The sequence below is a fragment of the Hyla sarda genome, chromosome 5, assembly GCF_029499605.1.
Source record: "Hyla sarda isolate aHylSar1 chromosome 5, aHylSar1.hap1, whole genome shotgun sequence".
Taxonomy (NCBI): domain Eukaryota; kingdom Metazoa; phylum Chordata; class Amphibia; order Anura; family Hylidae; genus Hyla; species Hyla sarda.
Genome location: NC_079193.1, coordinates 155,393,378 through 155,417,924, shown reverse-complemented (window position 1 = coordinate 155,417,924; position 24,547 = coordinate 155,393,378). Strand labels below are relative to the sequence as shown.

General features: G+C 40.4%; 1 protein-coding gene across 2 annotated transcripts in view; it reads left to right on the top strand.

The window, feature by feature from the left end:
* LOC130273546 (epidermal growth factor receptor-like) overlaps positions 1–23,720 on the top strand; it is a 156,286-nt gene extending 132,566 nt beyond the window's left edge. For both annotated transcript variants that reach the window (XM_056520544.1, XM_056520543.1), the window contains 4 exons: positions 4,704–4,777; positions 11,556–11,646; positions 20,021–20,214; positions 23,547–23,720. In XM_056520544.1, coding sequence (XP_056376519.1) covers positions 4,704–4,777; positions 11,556–11,646; positions 20,021–20,214; positions 23,547–23,638 — 451 coding nt within the window. In that variant the 3' untranslated portion in view covers positions 23,639–23,720. The remainder of the gene's footprint in view (positions 1–4,703; positions 4,778–11,555; positions 11,647–20,020; positions 20,215–23,546) is intronic.
* Positions 23,721–24,547: the final 827 nt, after the last annotated feature.

Below are 24,547 nucleotides of genomic sequence, written 5' to 3'. Positions count from 1 at the left end.
AAAAAAAGGTTAAACAGCCTCTAGCTGTCGACACAAGGTGGTATATCGTTGTGTTGTAATAAAACAAAAACAGGAGACCATGGTACACCCACCCCAGTAATCTCGCTAATGATCTTATAAACATTCCCCCAGAATTCCCCAATAATTTCACACTCCCACAGCAAATGCAGATAGGTGCCCTCTGCCTTGCCACATCGTTAACATAATACTTCACTATTTCCTTGCACTACGTATTTCCCTCTAGGGACTCTGTACCAATGAGATATGATTTTATAATTGGCTTCTTGGGCGTGTGTACTAATGACAGAACTATGTGCTGTTTTGAAAATCTTGGACCAATCTTCAGGGGAATCTAAATCCCTTTTCCATTTCTTAGTAAAAGAAGGGAGGTTTTCCCCTCTCGCTGAAATACACAATTTATATATACATGTGTTTCAAAGGCTCTATTGCTAAACACATAACCTCAAAACTGGTAGTGTTGGTCATGTACCATTCTGGCGGTGGTATGGAAGCCATATAATGTTTCAGTTGGACAGCCCTCCAAGCTCCCAAGGGGGTCGGCGAGGTTATGTCTGCCACTTCTAACCAAGAGTTGGTGGGCAGTCATTTCTCAGGTGTCTCACTCTAAATAAACCACATTCAATCCATTTCTGGGTCTCCCAGGCTTGGGAGGAAAGCAGAGTTGCCTATAAGGCTAGGACTCCACTGAGATTTTTGCCCTGCGATTTTTGTGGCATAAAAACGCCAGAAAAAACAACAGAAAAACTGCCACAGTTTTTCCCTGCGTTTTGACGTTTTTTCTGGCGTTTTTACCTTTGTGTGGAATTTGCCGTTTTTGGCCCCTTTTGCGTTTTTTTTTTACAAAATAGTTGGGTACCAAAAAAAAAAAAAAAAAAAAAGGATGCAGTGGGGATGTAAAAGTGTATTTAACTAAATGTTAATTTTTTTATAACAAAATTTGAATACATTTTTTTTTGTAAAGTCTGTGTGTGTTTAACTTTTTTTTCTCTTTTTTTATTTATTTTTTATGTAGTACTACTACTCCCAGGATGAAACACACTGTTCCATGCTGGGAGTAGTAGTACCTGTACTATAGACATATCGCCCCGGGTATCAGTCTGACACCCGATGCGATCGTCCATTATATAGCAGAGAAGCGGAGCAGCTCTATACAGCGCTCGCACCTCTGCTCTGTACTCTGAGTGACATTCTATTCACATCACTCATTCATATTTTCCGCCCAGAGCTGTGATTGGCCGGTTGCAGCCAATCACAGCTCTGAGGAAAAGATGAATGAATGAGTGGCCAGCCCGGAGTATAGTGCAGAGCAGGGATGCGAGCGCTGTATACAGCCGCTCCATCTCTGCTATAAACAGGACGGTCACATCGGGTGTCAGTAGTGATACCCGCTGTGATCTGTCTATTAATGCAGATACTCCTACTCCCAACATGGAGCACACTCTGCTCCATGCTGGGAGCTGTAGTACCTGCATTAATAGACAGATTGCAGCGAGTGTAACTTCTGACACCCGCTGCGATCTGTCTATTCATGCAAGTACTACAGCTCCCAGCATGGAGCAGAGTGTGCTCCATGTTGGGAGTAGTAGTACTTGTAGTTAAGAAAATATCACTGCAGGTATCACTCCTGACACCCGCTGTGATCCTCCGATATAATGTATGGATGCGGCTGGCGCTCTCCTATGTTCCCCTGCACGCCGTATATATACACATTCCGATTTCTCACAGAGAGCTGTGATTGGCTGGAACCATCTGGCCAATCACAGCTCTCTGCGGGAAATATGAATATACGTCAGGGCAGGGGACCATAGAACAGCGGCCGCCGCATCTATACATTATACAGAAAGATTGCAGCGGGCGATCTGTCTATTAATACAGGTACTACTACTCCCATCATGGAACAGTGCGTTCCATGCTGGGAGTAGTAGTACTGCCTAAAAAATGTTTAAAAAAATAAGTGAAAAACACACACACACACTACATTTTTATTATTGTCGGGTACATTTTTAGTGCTTTACCCGCTCACATAAATTGATCCCTGTTTAAAAATTAATAAACATTTCATAATAAAAAAACATACATTTCGTTAGATACAATTTTTTCCATCACTACTGTTTTTTTTTAATAAAATTTTTTATCGTACCCTACAAAATTTTTATAAAAAAGGTATCTCCATAATTTTTTTGGATCGCTAAAGTCCAAAAAAGAATAAAAACTGCCTGCAAAAATGCAAAATTTAAAACCAACATGGCGTTGGTATCTCAGTGTTTTCTCCATATAAACCCAGTTCACCCGGTCAAAGGCTTTCTCTGCGTCTGTGGACAATATAATTGCAGCCATCTTTCTTTATAGCGGAACCTCCGGAGAGAGACTGGAAGGTAAAGAAGAAAGGGAAAAGGGAAAAAAAAGGAAGAAAAAACCCTTGGGGGAGTGTAGAGAACCATGTGAAGAGACTGAACGTTCCTCCTCTGACACACTACAATAGAAATACCTATTTTCTTCAACCCAGCTATGCTTATATTCTCACTTTATTTATACTCTGCCCCAATCCCTTTTGCAGCCAAAAACACCAATGAAGTGCAAAAAAATAAAGCACACGGCTTACCAGCCCCATCACCTTCCCCAACCAGAGATGCAAAGATCAGCGAAACATCAAACATTGCCCGCTCCTTAATCACTTATTTACAAATCATGGAGTCCCAATCCAGCCAGTTTGGATGACCCATCTATGGATCGCCCCACTTTCTCTAATCTTTTCCAGAAGGGGATTTAGCCCTCAACGCATCTGCAAAGTACAGACCGAAAAGTCAGCAAAAATCCTGATTTGCGTTCCTTCATACTGTATAGTTTTGGACCGCCTTAAAGCTCACATAATTGTATCCTTATCAGAGAAATAATATAAATGACAGAGGACATCCCTTTGCCGCTGGGGGTCATGATTTCTTATGCTTTCCCACTCTATGAACTCTTTTGATCACAAAGGAGGAATCTATAGGGCGGTTAGTGATGCTATTAAAGATCTCCGTGGATCGTCTGTGTAGATCATCTTGTGAGTGCAGTTCTGGGAGGCCTCTTATCCTTACATTATTTCCCCTCCCCCTATTTTCCTGATCATCTAATGATAATGACAGATGATTTATTCGCTCGGTCATCCTATTTATTGAGACATCCACTGTATCCATGCGTGCGTTAACCGCTAAATTTACATTTTCTATATTAGTGATCCAAGCATTTATCCAAGCATTCTTCAATGTGCTTAACTGCAAAGTCTAAGACATTTTTTGAGGGGAGAGCTTGCATTAAAGATAGGAGCAATTGAAAATCAGAGGGTACGCTTTCTTGGGCGTTCGCCACCGTACCCATTCCTTCCCTCCTTTCCTGTAAAGCATCTGCCCCCCAGCTGGTGGGTTGGCCAAGCTCAGCTCGGACTGTGCCTGTATCTCTGGTTCCCCCTGCGTCACAATCATTACAGTTTCAGGCCCCATGTTCACCTGCAGGGAGTTCGTCCACACCCTGGACAGTCCTCAGCTGCTCTGTCACCATTGCCAAAACATCCATGCCGCCATCGCATTCTCATGTGGAAGCCGTCAATTCCCTCTGCATCTCTCCACGGCCTCAGAAAGCTCTCCAAACCAGAGTATCGCGAGACACCGCATAACTCCCTTCCTTCTGCATCTCCGGCGTCCGCTCAATGAGCTGATCCCGTTACTCCCAGGAGTCCTCTGCGCCAGGATGACGCTACAGCCTTACTCCTCTGGCTCGTACAGCTAGCTATGTTCTTACGGTGAGGCAAGATCAAATTGCTGTTACGCCGGACCTGTATCCCAGTCAACTAACTTCTAAACCCAGTCAGCCGGGGTAGCCAGGGTAGCCAGATATTGGAGACCGGGGATGGAAGGTTCACAGGGTACTCGCTGTAGCCGCACACCATAAACTTTGTCTGGGGACCAGCTTCTCCATGTCGGAAGTCAAATGCCCAGGCTCTCTAGGTGCTAGCTCACACCTGCTTGACTAAGCCACACCCCTCCAAACACATTTCTAACAGTTTCGAGTAGCTATGCTTTTAGCTTGTTTTAGCTTAACTTTTGAGACGTTTTTAATTCTTTTATTTGTTTCTCCCATTGTGTTATAAATGCTGTGTTTATATGGCCTTTTGCACACAGATTCTTACCTGGAGGCTGTTTGCACATGGCTCCTTACCTGGTTTCACCTGTTACCCAGAAGTTCTTCTTTTATCAACATATAAGCTGTGATTTTTCCGATCTATGTCAAACCTGATGAAGATCCTGGTTCGGGATCAAAACGCATCGTTTTAAGCAAATACATTTTTTTTTTATACCTCATCCTAGTCTCGGTGAAGCATCATTTTACATTTTATTTGTTTTAGTTTTTCATAATTTTTCTAATAAAATATAACGTGTCTTGCAATAATGTAGCCCTCATATAACATAAGAACTCATGAAAACAATGGGAAGATTGCAGTTCTTTTCTGTAACCCCCTGAAAGATTTAATAAATATTAATACATTTACAACTCACCCTGCTAGAAACAAGCCCTCATACAGTTACAGAAAAGTGAATAACCATGGCTCCTGGTAGGTCGGGATGGAAAAAAATAGAAAATCGCTGTGTTGGAAAGAGGTTCATTTATAAACAACAACTAACATAAAAACTAACATTTTTCAGTGACGTGTTCACCAACACAACTGCAATGGATCCAGCAAAACTGAACATCTTCAGAAGCATCCGAGAAATAACAGGTACAAGAAAACTAGATCAGTGTTCAGTACATTGTAATCATTTTATAAAGTGTAATTTGTTTATATGTACTAGGAAAATATACACAGATGGCCATTACATTAAAGGCAAAAATTAAATTAAAAGAAACATACACTGCTCAAAAAAATAAAGGGAACACTAAGATAACACATCCTAGATCTGAATGATTGAACTAATCGTATAAAATACTTTCATCTTTACATAGTTGAATGTGCTGACAACAAAATCACACAAAAATTATCAATGGAAATAAAATGTATCAACCCATGGAGGTCTGGATATGGAGTCACAATCAAAATCAAAGTGGAAAACCCCACTAAAGGCTGATCCAACTTTGATGTAATGTCCTTAAAACAAGTGTGTGTGGCCTCCACGTGCCTGTATGACCTCCCTACAATGCCTGGGTATGCTCCTGATGAGGTGGCGGGTTGTCTCCTGAGGGATGTCCTCCCAGACCTGGACCAAAGCATCTGCCAACTCCTGGACAGTCTGTGGTGCAACATGGCGTTGGTGGATGGAGCGAGACATGATGTCCCAGATGTGCTCAATCGGATTCAGGTCTGGGGAACGTGCGGGCCAGTTCATAGCATCAATGCCTTCCTCCTGCAGGAACTACTGACACACTCCAGCCATATAAGGTCTAGCATTGTCTTGCATTAGGAGGAACCCAGGGCCAACCGCACCAGCATATGGTCTCACAAGGAGTCTGAGGATCTCATCTCAGTACCTAATGTCAGTCAGGCTACCTCTGGCAAGCATAAGAAATGCCAACCCACACCATTACTAACCCACCGCCAAACCGGTCATGCTGGAGGATGTTGCAGGCAGCAGAATGTTCTCCACAGCATCTCAAGACTATGTCACATCTGTTACATGTGCTCAGTGTGAACCTGCTTTCATCGGTGAAGAGCACAGGGTGCCAGTGGCGAAATTGCCAATCTTGGTGTTCTCTGGCACATGCCAAACGTCCTGCACGGTGATGAACTGTAAGCACAACCCCAACCTGTGGTCGTCGGGCCCTCCTACCACCCTCATGAAATCTTTTTCTGACCATTTGAGTGGACACATGCACATTTGTGGCCTGCTGGAGGTCATTTTGCAGGGCTCTGGCAGTGCTCCTCCTGCTCCTCGTTGCACAAAGGCGGAGGTAGCGCTCCTGCTGCTGGGTTGTTGCCCTCCTACGGCCTCCTCCACGTCTCCTGATGTATTGGCCTGTCTCCTGGTAGCGCCTCCATGCTCTGGACAATATGCTGACAGACAGAGCAAATCTTCTTGCCACAGTTCGCATGGATGTGCCATCCTAGATGAGCTGCACTATCTAAGCCACTACACAAGTGTTGTAGACTCCGTCTCATGCTACCACTAGAGTGAAAGCACCGCCAGCATTCAAAAGTGACCAAAACATCAGCCAGGAAGCATAGGAACTGAGAAGTGGTCTGTGGTCACCACCTGCAGGACCACTCCTTTATTGAGGGTATCTTGCTAATTGCCCATAATTTCCACCTGTTGTCTGTTCCATTTGCACAACAGCATGTGAAATTGATTGTCAGTGTTGCTTCCTGAGTGGACAGTGTGATTTCACAGAAGTGTGATGGGCTTGGAGTTACATTGTGTTGCTTAAGTGTTCCCCTTATTTTTTTGAGCAGGTATAAGTGGAAAGTACAGTGGCTGCCTTGTATAATTGACAATACTGAGAATGCTGATCTAGGTATGCTCATGCAGCTGGACTGAATTATGGATTCCCCTGCCCTCTATGTAACAGCATTACTTTTATCTACACTCAAACAGGGAAGGTTATTGAGACTATGCGCATGGACATCCCATAACATGCCGTCTGTTATATCTTAGCTAAAAAATTTTGGTCATTACAGACCATATGCATCCGGAACAACTGACTGATATGCTCCACATGATTTGTGCTATAGGAAATATAGAGCGTATTGCATTTGTCAGTAACCTACTGCGTGTGCCGCTTATGAATAACATAGTAGGACATTTTTTAAATGATTTGATAAAGCTTAGCCCATGTTTGGGTGCCTCCCACCCCATAAAGAAATCAGGAGCTGAAAACGAATCACATGTTCTGTCGCACTTGGTTTAATAAGCAACAACTATGCTGTACATCCCCCAAGACAGGCTCGCAGTATTGTTTTTGTTTCTGGACTCGGCACATGTTATTCCAAACTATAAGGTTATGTAACATTTCAAAGTCAAATATCACCAATATAATTTATTCTATTCCAATAAAAGAAAAACCTGCCTGTCATACATCCAACATATGGAAAATTTAGGTAGGTTTACAAAAACGTTGCATTTGTTGTTATCACATTTTTCATAGTATCTGTTTTGAATGTTACAACAACACATGCGTTTATCAAATTTTCATTAGGCATATTTCTAAAAATTTTTGTTTAGCACAATTTTTTTCTGCAGGACTTTTTGTAGGTATTTTAAAAAGCCTATTGAGGCATTTAAAGTGAACCTGACATCAGCATCACCTGCATTAACCTATTGGTAGAGGCTTGTAGTGTGGGTGATGCTGATGACAATAGTATTTACAGTTTCTAATGTGTGCCTCCATTCCCTGATAATGAAAAAGCTTGGTGCACGCAGGACTTTCCCAAGGCCCGAGTGCAACATAGATCTTCAGAGTAAACGCACTTCTCTACAATGCTGATCCTCCTCCCCTGTGAACTGTTGTGAGAAGAGAGATTTCATTTTATATTGCCTGTGGCTGCGATATGAAGTGAAATCTCTCTGCTCGTGAGAAAGATTTTACGGGGGAGGAGGATCAGCACAGGAAAGGTGGGAGTTTTCTATGAAGTTCTAGGCCGGACATCACAATGCACTCGGGCCTTGGGAACGCCCTGTGTACACTAAAGAACACACCGGATCAGAAAACAATAAGTATCATTGGCACCCGCACTACAAGCTTATATCAATAGGTTATTGTGAGTGATGCTGATAACAGATTTTGAAAATCAAAAAGGGCTGGGATACAACATACTTAGATAGAATAAAACATAACTTTTAATAATCAAAATCTCAACCATATATATACTTCAATCATAATATATGAATAAGCACTTGTACACTGATAGGGGTTAGACTAGAGGCATATCTAGCTGCATATACCGGAGGAGATGTCGTAGGGTTGTTGCCATTGCTGCATTGTATGCTGAGAGGAACACATACTGAAGTCTCCCTGATGATCTAAAAGTAAAACACTTAAAAAATCTTTACCCTTCCTGTACTTTTTAGCAGCTGTATGCTACAGAGGAAATTCTGTTCTTTTTTTATTTCTTTTTTGTCTTGTCCACACTGCTCTCTGCTGATACCTAATGTCCGTATCAGGAACTGTCCAGAGAAGGAGAAACTACAAACCTATGCTGCTCTGGACAGTTCCTGACACAGACAGAGGTGTCAGCTGAGAGCACTGTGGACAAGACAAAAAAGAAATTCAAAAAGAACAGAATTTTCTCTGTAGCATACAGCTGCTAAAAAGATACTGGAAGGGTAAAGATTTTTTTAATAGAAGTAATTTACAAATCTGTTTAACTTTCTGGCACCAGTTGACTTATAAACACCTAAAAAAAAAAAGTACCCCTTTAATCTGGGGTTCACTCTGGCTGTCCAGCATGTAACTGGAGCACTCGCCATATCTCTAGCCAAAGGGAGGGCAAAAGGTAGGACGAGTGCTCCAGTTACATGCTGGACAGCCAGAGTGAACTCAGATTAAGTACTATAGTGCTATAGTGACATTTGGTCATAATACAGGGTGAAGGGAGGTAGAACAGGGACAGAGGTATTACTGCACCTGCTGATACTGTTCCATTAATCTGCTAATCCATCACATTAAATCTGACTCTATGTATTTTGGCACTATATGCAATCATTTGTGGATTGGAATTCATGTGTGCAAGTGCTTATGTCTACATTATGATTGCTGCAAATGCACAACATTACATTATGAATATTTGTTGTTTGATTTGTTTTTTACCTGATGAATATTATTAAAAGTTGAGTTTTACTCTATCTAAGTTTGTTGTATCCCAGCACCGATTGGTGGAAGTTTTTTCTAGAGGCAATTGAATCTGTCCCCTAGTAAGGTTTGGTGTGATGGCAAATTCTATTTAAGGGTGTATTCACATGTACAGTATGCTGCGCATATTTGATGCTGCAGATTTGAAACTGTGCTCAGTCATTTAGTTTATATTTAACCATGTAGCATGAAATCCGCGGCTTTAAATCCTGCACTTCAGATATGTGCAGAATACTGTGCAGAAAGCTGTGAATACATGCTGCAATTTATAACAGTATCAGTGATACATTTGATAGGCTGCAGGAGGCTGTTCCCCCTGGCCATTAAGCCATGTGCCCCTGGCACAGAAAGAAAAAAAATCACAATTCTTTCTAATGCTAATTTTTTTGCCAGTTATGCCAGAAACCTGGGGTAACATATTGATAAATTTTCCCCAATGTGCATAGAGATAGTTTACCACAGAATCTCAAAAAATATCTGACTGTAGTGTTTTAGCGTACGTTAATCGACACAGAGGAGGATAATCACTCCGGTGGAAAACTTTTTTTCTTAAATCTTAAACAGATTTGTAAATTACTTGTATTAAAAAATATTTGTCCTTCCAGTACTTATTAGCAGCTGTATGCTACAGAGGAAATTTGTTTCTTTTTTTATTTCTTTTTTGTCTTGTCCATAGTGCTCTCTGCTGACACCTGATGCCCGTATCAGGAACTGTCCAGAGCAGGAGAAAATCTCCATAGCAAACCTATGTCAGCAGATAGCATTGTGGACAAGGCAAAAAAGAAATTCAAAAAAGAAAATAATTCCCTCTGTAGCATACAGCTGCTAATAAGTACTGGAAGGAAATAGAAATAATTTACAAAGCTGTTTAACTTTCTGGCACCAGTTCATTTAAACTCAACATTAGTGACTTGTACCAGGCAGCTGCTGCTAAGGCTAGAAAGTCATTGAATTTATCAAAATAGTTATTCACACTCATGGAAAGAACATAGATTTGCCATATATACATATCACTAGTCAGACCCCACTTAGAAATTTGTGCAAAATTTTGGGCACCTGTGTATAGGAAGGACATGACTGGAGAGGGTGCAGAGGAGGGCAACAAAGATTATTAATGGTATGGCGATTACAAGACCAAGACGAGTTATCAAGCTTCGCGGTATTTATTTTGAATAAAAGACATCTTAGGGACCATTTGATCACAACGTACAAATATATGAATGGACAGTACAGGGATCTTTCTAGTGATTTTCTTTATAACAAGGCCGATAACCATGAGAAGGGGGCATCCTCTACATCTAGAGGAAAACGTTTTCACCCTTCACACAGACAGGTATTTTTCACTGTAAGAGCAGTGAGACTGGAGCTCTCTTCCACGTAATGTTGTGATAGTGGCTTTATTGAACAAGTTAAAGGGGTATTCTGGGTCAAAACTGTTTTTCATATATCAACTGGCTCCGGAAAGTTAAACAGATTTGTAAATTACTTCTATTAAAAAATCTAAATCCTTCCAATAGTTATTTGCTTCTGAAGTTGAGTTGCTGTTTTCTGTCTAACTGCTTTCTGATGACTCACGTCCCAGGAGCTGTCCAGCTCTTATGGGGATATTCTCCCATCATGCACAGCTCCCGGGACGTGACATCATCATTGAGAAGTTAGACAGAAAACTTCAGAAGCTAATAACTATTGGAAGGATTAAGATTTTTCAATAGAAGTAATTTACAAATCTGTTTAACTTTCCGGAGCCAGTTGATATATAAAAAAAAGTTTTTGCCTGGAATACCCCTTTAAAGACGGAACTGGATGCCTTCCATAAAAAATGTATTGGTACAAAATTTCTGGAGGTGGAACGTTGATCCAGGGATTTATTCTGATTGCCATATTTGGAATCAAGAAGGAATTTCTTCCCTAGAATGGGGCAATTGGCATTGGCCTCCATAAGGGTTTTTTGCCTTCCTCTTCATCAACACAGTGGGAGAGATATTCAAAAACTACTGTAATTTCTGTTACACTGATATTAATTACTCTTTTTTTATTCTCCTTACATTTTGAAAGGTCTCTTGTGCTGCTTTGAAAATATGAAAATATTTGAGAGTTCAATTTTGTGCCACTTTATTTTTTTTCGTGCCAAAAATTGTCAAATTTGGCGCCAATTTTTTTTTGTTGCTGCAATTTTGGATTTTTTTTGTCCAAAATTGCCGATTTTCATGCCAAATTTTACATCCTGGAAGATTCTGGCAGAAGCATCTCAAGTAATATTTCATGATTTCTAGTGCCCAGACAAGCGATAACTGTATAAATAAAACAATAATTGATTAAATAACACCTTTTCCCAAAATACTAAAGAAAAAAACGAAAAAATCTACAACCATTTCTGTTATTTCTACACTAGCAAAAGCTTGTGTGAAAATTTTAATGTAAAATGGACTCACCCCTTGTAAAACATGATATTTACATAGCCACGCCCACTTTTGTAAAACTGGTGTGACTAGTGTAAACCTTGGAAAATTCTCATGTAAAACACTGAATATCTGGCACGAAATAATGCATTTTTGATGTGAATAGTTTTGAATATGACCTCCAGTAGGATTGTAGGTTTAATTTGTTGTACTCTTTTTTTCAAAATTGTGAAAACAAAACCTGTATAATATCTGACGCTGACTAACAATACAGTTCATTGATATGTGGTTACTTTAACATAACCTTTGGTGTTACAGGTTATTTATTAATTCAGTGGTGGCCGGAAGATTACACTGATCTGAGCATTTTTGAAAATCTTGAAGTAATCCGAGGTGGTCCAAAACATAGGTATGTAATTGCCTAATAGGTTATTTGCCATTTGTGCCACATTTCATATGTATGTATATATATATATATATATATATATATATATATATATATATATATATATAGTGTATATGTAAATTTTTACAATCAAATATAGTAGTCTTTATTATTATAGTAGTCTGACATCAATAGTGGGGAAATTAATGGAAACCCTACTAAAGGATAGGATTGTGGAACATCTAAAATCTCATGGATTGCAAGATGAAAAACAACATGGGTTTACTTCAGGGAGATCATGTCAAACATATCTTATTGATTTTTTTGACAGGGTGACTAAAATAATAGATGTCGGAGGGGCAGTAGAGATTGCATATCTAGATTTTAGTAAGGCTTTTGACACTCTCCCACATAGAAGACTTATCAATAAACTACAGTCATTGAGCTTGGACTCCCATATTGTTGAGTGGATTAGGCAGTGGCTGAGTGACAGACAACAGAGGGTTGTAGTCAATGGAGTATATTCAGAGCAAGGTCTTGTCACCAGTGGGGTACCTCAGGGATCTGTACTGGGACCAATTTTGTTTAATATCTTCATTAGTGATATCGCAAAACGTCTTGATGGTAACGTATGTCTTTTTGCTGATGACACAAAGATATGTAACAGGGTTGATGTTCCTGGAGGGATCCGCCAAATGGAAAAGAGTTTAGGCAAACTAGAAGAATGGTCACAACTCTGGCAACTGAAATTTAATGTGGATAAGTGCAAGATAATGCACCTGGGGCGTAAAAATCCTCAGGCAAAATATAGAATATTTGACACTGTACTGACCTCAGTATCTGAGGAAAGGGATTTAGGAGTAATTATTTCAGAAGACTTAATGGGGTTATCCAGGAAAAACTTTTTTTTAAATATATATATATATATATATATATATATATATATATATCAACTGGCTCCAGAAAGTTAAACAGATTTGTAAATTATCTGTAGAAATATATATATTAGGGCTCAGGGTTTGAGACAACTGGACAGGTTGTGTTTAAAGTAATATTTCAATTTATTGATTGTATATAATGTGACAATTGAATATTAGATAAAATGTAAATAGCAGCAACTGCGTCTCACAGGGCCCTTGTGTAGGCGCAGCACCAACTATTAAGAACTATAGCATATGTATAGTACAGTATATAAAATATAAAAATATACTTGTAAAAAATTATAAAAGATATAAAATAAGAATATAGAGACCACCATAAACATATATATAGAGAGGGATCTGGATGGGAGAGTCTTAGTCCATCCTCTATGGTAAATAATCTCCTCTCATAAAAAAGTCCTGCTCATATAGACCGATTCTGGTATTGTGGTAACCAATGGCAACCATAAGGTTAGTAACCCGTAGCAACCGTTCTGATGAGTCCGGCTATTTAAGCACTTCAACGTTTAAGTAGAAGATAAACTTGATATTTGTAGACAATATTCAACATGAACAGCTAGTGTGCAGTCACTGTTAATATGCATGCATATTTGTATGATATTTTGTATCTCACCGCTCCCGGACACTGATGCGCTGGACTTCACGGGGATGCTGCGATCTCCTCCTGATGCGCTGTGTAATCCTGCAGTGTATTAGCACTGAGTAGCTGTCTTGGTAAGCGGCAGCATCACCGGAGACTCGGCAGTCTCCCACAGTGGTGATGTTGGTAGATGGTGGGTTGCGGGTGGTGTTGTCGCTAGGTATTGAGACCACCAGTATATTTGCCCTGCTTAAGTCAATAGCAGTCCGATACCGGACAATAAACTGTCAATCACCCGACACCCGGTGAAGGAGACATCCGCGCCTCGCTGCCACGAGGACGCCACCGGCACATGTACGTGCGCATCCGCAGAACCGCTGTGACAACACCACCCGCAACCCACCATCTACCAACATCACCACTGTGGGAGACTGCCGAGTCTCCGGTGATGCTGCCGCTTACCAAGACAGCTACTCAGTGCTAATACACTGCAGGATTACACAGCGCATCAGGAGGAGATCGCAGCATCCCCGTGAAGTCCAGCGCATCAGTGTCCGGGAGCGGTGAGATACAAAGTATCATACAAATATGCATGCATATTAACAGTGACTGCACACTAGCTGTTCATGTTGAATATTGTCTACAAATATCAAGTTTATCTTCTACTTAAACGTTGAAGTGCTTAAATAGCCGGACTCATCAGAACGGTTGCTATGGGTTACTAACCTTATGGTTGCCATTGGTTACCACAATACCAGAATCGGTCTATATGAGCAGGACTTTTTTATGAGAGGAGATTATTTACCATAGAGGATGGACTAAGACTCTCCCATCCAGATCCCTCTCTATATATATGTTTATGGTGGTCTCTATATTCTTATTTTATATCTTTTATAATTTTTTACAAGTATATTTTTATATTTTATATACTGTACTATACATATGGTATAGTTCTTAATAGTTGGTGCTGCGCCTACACAAGGGCCCTGTGAGACGCAGTTGCTGCTATTTACATTTTATCTAATATTCAATTGTCACATTATATACAATCAATAAATTGAAATATTACTTTAAACACAACCTGTCCAGTTGTCTCAAACCCTGAGCCCTAATATATATATTTCTACAGACAAACTACAATCTGACACCTTGGGTATAAGTGTCTAATTAGGTAGCCCGGGTTTATTTGGTGGGTAGTCAGACAAGAGCCTCTCCAACTCTTCTAGATTTGTAAATTACTTCTATTAAAAAATCTTAATCCTTTTAGTACTTATGAGCTGTTAAAGTTGCGTTGCTCTTTTCTGTCTAAATGCTCTCTGATGACACGTGTCTCGGGAACTGTCCAGAGTAAAAGCAAATCCCAATAGCAAACCTATCCTACTCTGTGCAGTTCCTGAGACAAGCAGAGATGTCAGCAGAGAGCACTGCTGCCAGACAGAAAAGAACAACTCAACTTCAGCAGCTGATAATTATTGGAAGGATTAAGATTTTTTAATAGAAGTAATTTACAAATCTGTTTAACATTCTGGAGCCAGTTGATATAAAAAAAGTTTTTTCCTGGAATACCCCTTTAAAGGTAGAAAGACAGTGTAATAGAGCAGCAGGAAATGCTAGCAGAATGCTTGGATGTATAGGGAGAGGTATAAGCAGTAGAAAGAGAGAAGTGCTCATGCCGCTGTACAGAACACTGGTGAGACCTCACTTGGAGTATTGTGCGCAGTACTGGAGGCCGTTTCTCCAAAAGGATATAGATACTCTAGAGAGAGTTCAGAGATCTCCAAAAGGATATAGATACTCTTGAGAGAGTTCAGAGAAGAGCTACTAAACTAGTACATGGATTGCAGGATAAAACTTACCAGGAAAGGTTAAAGGACCTTAACATGTATTGCTTGGAAGAAGGAAGAGACAGAGGTGATATGATAGAGACTTTTAAATACATAAAGGGAATCATCATAGTAAAGGAGGAGATCATATTTAAAAGAAGAACAACTACCACAAGAGGACATAGTTTTAAATTAGAGGCGCAAAGGTGTAAAAGTAATATCAGGAAGGATTACTTTACTGAGAGAGTAGTGGATGCATGGAATAGCCGCATGGAGTCTTGGTGAGGCAGGTAAGGGCCCTCCTGCCGCCATCTCAGCTGATCGGGACATTGTGATTTCCTCATGATGATCCCAGTCAGCTCCGCTGAGTGTATTTATGCATTAAGCCGGGTCTTGGCTGCTGATAGCAGCTGGGACTGAAAGGGACTTAAAGGGGTTAATATGTCTGTCTGGGCTACCATAACATAGAAAAATGATTTTATTCTCTGGTGCCAAGTGTCAAAGAGGCTTTCCCAAGTGGTGAGGGCTGAAACTCCTCCTGGCTTTCCTTCACATCCCTGTCTCTACTTGATTGACAGCCAGGACTCAGCTTCCAGGGAAAATTGTGTGCAGTTGGGTGATTTGTAAACAGGGCTAAGCTTCCAGCTGACTGTCAGTCAAGCAGGAACAGGAATAGGAGGGGAAACCAGGGGGGCACGAGCCCTTAGCACTTCAGGGACTTGTAAATGCCTCTTTGACACTTGACATTAGAGACTAAAAGTATTTTTCTGCATTATGAAAGCACAGACAGTATCAAAGGCACCATTCTATTTAACAGTGTCAGCAGTTTGAAATGTAAATTCCAGCTGACGGGTTCTCTTTAATTAATAGATCCAAAAGGAATTTGAAGCAGTTTTCTACTTTTAAACTGGTATGGTGCTTCAATACTTTGAGGGTCTCAACACCCACATAATATGATATATATCATTGATTGGGGTGTGACCTCCTACATTCATGGCCGTAAATGTTGGCACCCCTGAAATTTTTCTAGAAAATGAAGTATTTCTCACAGAAAAGGATTGCATTAACACATGTTTTGCTATACACATGTTTACTCCCTTTGTGTGTATTGGAACTAAACCAAAAAAGGGAGGAAAAAAAGCAAATTGGACATAATGTCACACCAAACTCCAAAAATGGTCTGGACAAAGTTATTGGCACCCTTTCAAAATTGTGGAAAAATAAGATTGTTTCAAGCATGTGATGCTCCTTTAAACTGACCTGAAGGAGATATATATAAAAAAGAAGAGATGCACTCCTAGTGGAGAATCATAAGGTGGGTTGACGTGTGGGCGTGTCTTTTGCACCTTACCGTGTAGCGTTGTGCTGAGGGCACAACACCTTGATGAGCTTGTAGACTCGCTGGGGTTTGTAGTTGAAAATACGGGCGGCAGCCTGAGCGTCCTTCACCGTGACCTCCAGGTCGTGGTGTAGCTTTAGTATGAGGAGAACCGAAAAGATAGGACTTGCTTAGCCCTTGGCGCCTATTCCCCAAGTAACGATTCCAGCCGGTAGTAGTCCATAAAACAACTGGCCTTTATTGGTAAAAAAGAAGGGTGCAACACATTGGTTTCGAACCCAGGCCGGGTTCTTCATCAGGCAGCTGCCTGATGAAGAACCCGGCCCGGGTTCGAAACCAATGTGTTGCACCCATCTTTTTTACCAATAAAGGCCAGTTGTTTTATTGACTACTACCGTCTGGAATCGTTACTTGAGGAATAGGCGCCAAGGGCTAAGCAAGTCCTATCTTTTCGGTTCTCCTCATATTTAAACTGACCTGGGGCAAGTAACAGGTGTGGGCAATATAAAAATCACATATGAAAGCAGATAATAAGGAGAGAAGTTCACTTAGTCTTTGCATTGTGTGTCTGTGTGTGCCACACTAAGCATGGACAACAGAAAGAGGAGTAGAGAACTGTCTGAGGACTTGAGAACAAAAATTGTGGAAAAATATCAACAATCTCAAGGTTACAAGTCCATCTCCAGAGATCTAGATTTGGCTTTGCCCACAGGGCGCAACATTATCAAGACGTTTGCAACCTATGGCACTGTAGCTAATCACCCTGAGCCTGGGCAGAAGAGAAAAATTGATGAAAGGTGTCAATGTAGGATAGTCCGGATGGTGGATAAGCAGCCCCAAACAAGTTCCAAAGATATTCAAGCTATCCTGCAGGCTCAGGGAACATCAGTGTCAGCGCAAACTATCTGTCAACATTTAAATAAAATGAAACGCTATGGCAGGGGACCCAGGAAGACCCCACTGCTGACACAGAGACATAAAAAAGCAAGACTACATTATGCCAAAATGAACTTGAGTAAGCCAAAATCTTTCTGGGAAAACATCTTGTGGACAGATGAGACCAAAATAGAGCTTTGTGGTAAAGCACATCATTCTACTGTTTACCAAAAACGGAATGAGGCCTACAAAGAAAAGAACACAGTGAAATATGGTGGAGGTTCAATGATGTTTTGGGGCTGTTTTGCTGCCTCTGGCACTGGGTGCCTTCAATGTGTGCAAGGCATCATGAAATCTGAAGATTACCAATGGATTTTGGGTTGCACTGTACAACCCAGTGTCAGAAAGTTAAGTTTGCGTCCGAGATCTTAGGTCTTCCAGCAAGACAATGACCCCAAACATATGTCAAAAAGCACCCAGAAATGGATGGCAACAAAGCGCTGGAGAGTTCTGAAGTGGCCAGAAATGAGTCCAGATTTAGATCCCATTGAACACCTGTGGAGAGATCTTAAAATTGCTGTTGGGAAAAGTTGCCCTTGCAATAAGAGAGACCTGGAGCAGTTTGCAAAGGAAGAGTGGTCCAACATTCCGGCTGAGAGGTGTAAGAAGCTTATTGATGGTTATAGGAAGTGACTGATTTCAGTTATTTTTTTCCAAAGGGTGTACAACCAAATATTAAGTTAAGGGTGCCAATAATTTTGTCCAGCCCATTTTTGGAGTTTGGTGTGACATTATGCCCAATTTGCTTTTTTTCCTCCCTTTTTTGGTATAAACATGGGAATAAACATGTGTATAGCAAAACATGTGTTACTGCGATCCCTTTCTGTGAGAAATACTTCATTTACTAGAAAAATTTACGGGGTACCAACATTTACGACCATGACTGTGTATGCGGGGCCCCTCTAACTGCTGCATCAAGGTGGAGTATAAATGGAGAGATGGCCACGTGTGTCTCAATTCAGTAAAACAACTATTTTTGTACTGCTAAAAAATAGCTGTTCTCTGCACTGGCTAATTTAGAATTACATAGAGAATCTATCAATTTTTAATGGACAGTTTAATGCTTTACTTTAAATGCAATACTTTTATAGGAAATATAAACACTTGTTCACCCACAGGATAAACCTGACTTTGGAGTCTTAGCAGAGAAACACTTTTATGAAAAAAAAAGGAAAAAAAAAAGAAAAAAAAAAAGGTGGATTATCTTAAATAGGCAGCCCCTTCAGTTACCTAAGACCATACCAAAGATCAGCTTATTCATGAGAGTTAACAGCGTCTCTTATAATAATAATATAATAAATCAGCCATAGCACATTTGCAATTAAATTAATTTTCACACAAATCAAAAATATGGCCACTCAGTCAACTTCAGCCTGTTTGATGTTGGAGAGATGGTAAGGTGAAAGTTACATAGATAGCATAGCTCTTGCTATTTGCGCAACACCTATTAATATCAATGGGAGGAATGCACAAAGATTAACACAGAAAACTCGGCTGTTTTTGGTGCCTGGCCATTTCTGCCAGCCGCAAATAGTCTGAAGATTGCCAAGTGGCCATTTTTTCGATTTGTGGGAAATACCCTTAAATTTTTTTTTTTTTAAATCAACTGGTGCCAGAAAGTTAAACAGATTTTTAAATTACTTCTATTTAAAAATCTTAATCCTTCCAGTACTTATCAGGTGCTGTTTGGTCCATAGGACAGTCTTTTCTTTTTGGATTTCCTTTCTGTCTGACCACAGTGCTCTCTGCTGACACCTCTGTCCATTTTAGGAACTGTACAGAGTAGGAGCAAATCCCCATAGCAAACCTATCCTGCTGGACAGTTCCTGACATGGACAGAGGTGTCAACACAGAGCACTGTGGTCAGACAGACAGGAAATACAAAAAGAAAATAACTTCCTGTGGAGCATGCAGCAGCTAATAAGTACTGGAAGGATTACGATTTTTAAATTGAAGTTATTTACAAATCTGTTTAACTTTCTTGCACCAGTTGATTTAAAGAAAAATGTTTTCCAGCAGAGTACCCCACAGGATAGAGGATAAGTAGCTGATCGTGGAGGGTCCAACCTCTGCCCCCCCCCCCCCCCCCCCCCACCGTGTTCACCGGGGCGGGACCTGATGCTAAGTGAGGAGCGCGTGCTATGGGAATGCCGATTTTTATGGCAATCCCATAGAAATGAATGGATCGTGTGCTGTCTACCGGTAGACGACTCGTGCTCCTCGCTGCGAGCGCCAGGGTCCCATCCCAGTGATTGCGGGGGTACCCAGCGGTCGGACACCCCGCGACTAGCTACTTAACTTCTATCCTGTGGATATTGAAATTATGCCGCAGCTCACTTATTTAAAATAGCCACGGCGCTGGCTGCCTGTTTAGCAGCTCAGGCTGCGTAGCGGACTACTTAAGATAAGTGACCTACGGTGGCTGCTGTCTGCAGAACCGGATGTGTGGCAGCAGAAGTGGCACACAATTTGGGCAGCAAAATCTACTTAAGCAAATCTACAGCAGAAAATATGCATGCCTGAACATACCCATAAATTTATATCTCTCACAGGTAACATATTTTCTGGTCTGGCATCCTCTTTTCTTTTCTTCTCCTTCTGGATCAGACCAACATATTGACTTCTTCCAGCCAAAGCGTCATCTCTTTGGCATCTGCAGGATAAACATGTTAGACTCCCTGTTTCTCTATTGTAACAGGGAGTCTTTTTCTGACATCAATCTTCTATGTTTCTAAAAACATATTTTATAGTCTCAAAAAAGTATCTTTTTGCATTTTAGTTGGAGGTACGCACTTGCTGTAACAAATGTATCTATTTCATCATTGGGATTAAAATCTCTTAAAGAAGTGAGTGATGGAGATGTTACCATACGAAGTAAGGATCTCTGCTATGCTGACACCATTAACTGGACAAGAATCTTACGAACAAACAAACAAAGGATTTCAACAGTAAACAAAAACCTGGAAGAATGTGGTAAGTGCCATTTTGTTGCTGAACTTTTAATAATAATAAAGATATTTCTTTGTTCCATTTAAATTTACCGAGGACATTATAATATATTTAAGTAAAGATGACTTGTGCGTTTTGTTTCCTTTTAACCCCTTAAGGACGCAGGACGTAAATGTACGTCCTGGTGCGGTGGTACTTAACGCACCAGGACGTACATTTACGTCCTAAGCATAACCGCGGGCATCGGAGCGATGCCCGTGTCATGCGCGGCTAATCCCGGCTGCTGATCGCAGCCAGGGATCCGCCGGCAATGGCCGACGCCAGCGATCTCGCGGGCGTCCGCCATTAACCCCTCAGGTGCCGGGATCAATACAGATCCCGGCATCTGCGGCAGTGCGCGATTTGAATGAATGATCGGATCGCCCGCAGCGCTGCTGCGGGGATCCGATCATTCAGAACGCCGCACGGAGGTCTCCTCTCCTTCCTCCGTCCGGCTCCCGGCGTCTCCTGCTCTGGTCTGTGATCGAGCAGACCAGAGCAGAAGATAGCCGATAACACTGATCTGTTCTATGTCCTATACATAGAACAGATCAGTATTAGCAATCATGGTATTGCTATGAATAGTCCCCTATGGGGACTATTCAAGTGTAAAAAAAAATGTAAAAAAATGTAAAAGTAAAAGTAAAAAAAAAGTGAAAAATCCCCTCCCCCAATAAAAAAGTAAAACGTCCGTTTTTTCCTATTTTACCCCCAAAAAGCGTAAAAATTTTTTTTATAGACATATTTGGTATCGCCGCGTGCGTAAATGTCCGAACTATTAAAATAAAATGTTAATGATCCCGTACGGTGAACGACGTGAACGAAAAAAAAAAAAGTCCAAAATTCCTACTTTTTTAATACATTTTATTTAAAAAAAATTATAAAAAATGTATTAAAAGTTTTTTATATGCAAATGTGGTATCAAAAAAAAGTACAGATCATGGCGCAAAAAATGAGCCCCCATATCACCGCTTATACGGAAAAATAAAAAAGTTATAGGTCATCAAAATAAAGGGATTATAAACGTACTAATTTGGTTAAAAAGTTTGTGATTTTTTTTAAGCGCAACAATAATAGAAAAGTATGTAAAAGTGGGTATCATTTTAATCGTATTGACCCTCAGAATAAAGAACACATGTCATTTTTACCATAAATTGTACGGCGTGAAAACAAAACCTTCCAAAATTAGCAAAATTGCGTTTTAATTTCCCCACAAAAATAGTGTTTTTTGGTTGCGCCATACATTTTATGATATAATGAGTTATGTCATTACAAAGGACAACTGGTCGCGCAAAAAACAAGCCCTCATACTAGTCTGTGGATGAAAATATAAAAGAGTTATGATTTTTAGAAGGCGAGGAGGAAAAAATGAAAACGTAAAAATTAAATTGTCTGAGTCCTTAAGGCCAAAATGGGCTGAGTCCTTAAGGGGTTAAATGTAGAGAAAATGTTGGAAAGGAAGGAAATGTAAAATAGGGTGATGCATTAACTTCTGCAGGTACAGTTTTGCAATAACCATGTTCTCCTTAAAATCCTTGAGTCCTTACATCCATTTGGCAGATAGTTTGATGGCAAAGATATTCGTTAAGGGCAATGGCCTCTTTAGTAGTATATGGTGTCCTGGTTACACAACTTTCATTAACGTCTATTTAGGTTATGCAAACTGCATAAAACTGCCTACTTGGCTGTTTTTGGAATCCTGGCCACCTTCAGCCACTGCAACCAGGCTAGCAATGGTGCCCTCATGCTAGAGATAGGCGCAGATCCCAAAGGCGGGACCTACATTTAGCAGACATTTGTGACATATCCTGTAGATATGCCATGGATATCTGAGATGTGAATACCCCTTATGTCCCTATTGAATGAGCTTTTGAAAAGGTCAGTTCCCCAGGCTCTCAGAACTTTATCAAAAAGTTCCATTTACAGCAAATAATTTCTAGGCGAACCTCCAAACCTACAGGCTATGTTCACACGTCAGAATTTGAATTCCGCATGGAGATTTCACAGCAGCAGAAGTCCCATTGAATTCAAAGGCATTCTTCTGCACTGAGCACATGGTGGAATTTCCAATTCCAGTGTCCGCAGAGAGAATGGACATGTCTATTCTATCTGCGGACTCCAGATGAAAATGCATTGCCGTCTATGGAGGTGGCGCCTTTGTGAGCTGTCTTAGCACTGGCATGTTATGCCGGTGGCTGCAGTTAGGAGAATATCCGCACAGAGATTTTCCGTGCGAACATTCTGACATGTGAGCTCTAAAGTCTTGTTTAACACTGCTAAGTATTGTAGTAGTTTTAAAGTATTTTTAAGTCTAAATTAATGTCAAAATTACGGTGACATGTGGTAACCTAACTAACAGCTTGTTTAATTATTTAAGGACACAGCCCGTTTTGGCCGTAAGAACACAGATAATTTCATTTTTGCATTTAAATTTTTTTCTCCTCATCTCCTAAAAGATATAATGGTTTTATATTTCCATCTTCAGACCCATATGAGGGCTTGATTTTTATGTATGGCGAAACAAAAAAATATTATTTTTGCAGGGAAATTGAAAAGAAAATTAAAATTTCACAACTTTTGAAGGGTTTTAGAACACAGGACACTTAAAATTTTAAACGGACATGTTTTATTTATTCTTTGGGTCAATACTATTAAAATGATACCCTTGTTTACGTGCTTTTATATTATTGTACTGCTTGTACTCATACTTTTTTATTGCTCTATGGTGACCCCTATAACTTTCAAATTTTTCTGTATGCGGGGCTTTTTGGGATGTGATGTGACTATAAAGCAACAGGACTGTTTTTTTATGTTTACATTAACACAATATTTTATTAGTTTGAGCATTTACACACATGCTGGTACCAAATATGTTTGTAAATTTTTCTTTACACTTTTATTTATAAAATAGGAAAAAAGGGCTTATTTACGCATATGAATAGCACTGATCAGTATCATCTGTGATCTACTCCTATGGTCTGCAAGACGGCAGTACCATAAACAGGGACCCTAAAAAAATGCCTTATTCATTTACTTCATAGCTGAGTAAGCTTATGTTCAGTAGTCCACAATATTCACAAGCTGGTGCTTCGGCCTGTCCACCCATCAGTAATGTCAGTCCTGACATAACACTGCCAATCACTGACTGGCTGGTGGGCTGGAGCGCCATCTCATGAATATTCCGCTTGCTCAGTAGTTTACTGTGGTTAACAGCCATTTTGGTAGATGTGCTACAACTATGAAGAAAACTAATATTTTTCAGGGTTTTATTATTAATAATAATAATAATAATAATAATAATGTTCTTTTCTTTCTAGTTGCTGAAGGAAAAATTTGTGATGCTTCATGTTCTGAAGATGGTTGCTGGGGACCTGGACCTTCTCAGTGCTTTTCACATAATAGAAAATAAAATGTGTCATAATACGGAATATTTCCCGGGTACCTATTTGCATGACTTGCAGCAGGGTTTTAGTGTATAAACTAAGAGCAAAATACAATAAATCTTCTTACCTTAAAGGGGTTTTCCAGGAAAAAACTTTTTTTATATTTCTCAACTGGCTCTGGAAAGTTAAACAGATTTGTAAATGACTTCTGTTAAAAAATCTTAATCCTTTCAGTACTTATGAGTTGCTGAAGTTAAGTTGTTCTTTTCTGTCTAAGTGCTCTCTGATGACACCTGTCTCGGGAACTGTCCAGAGTAGGAGCAAAACCCCATAGCAAACCTCTTCTACACTGTGCAGTTCCCGAGACAAGCAGAGATGTCAGCAGAGAGCACTCTTTAGTTTTGCAACAGCTGGAGTGTCACAGTTTGGAGATCACTGTGCAGTGATCGATAAACTGTGGCCCTCTAGATCTTGCAAAACTACAACTCCTAGCATGCCCACATAGCAGTTGGCTGTCTGGGCATGCTGGGATTTGTAGTTTTGCAACAGCTGGAGGGCCACAGTTTGGATATCACTGTGCAGTGGTTTCTAAACTGTAGCCCTCCAGATGTTGCAAAACTGCAAATCCCAGCATGCCCAAACCGCAAACAGCTGTCTAGGCATGCTGGCAGTTGTAGTTGCGTACCTCAAGCTGTTGCATAACTACATCTCCCAGAATGCCCTTCGGCGATCAGTACATGCTGGGAGTTGTAGTTTTGGAACAGCTGGAGGCACACTGGTTGGAAAATACTGAGTTAGGTAACAGAACCTAACTGAAGGTTTTCCAACCAGTGTGCCTCCAACTGTTGCAAAAGTACAACTCCCAGCATGCATGTACAGGGTACATTCACACAGGTGGGTTTACAGTGAGTTTCCTGCTTCAAGTTTGAGCTGCG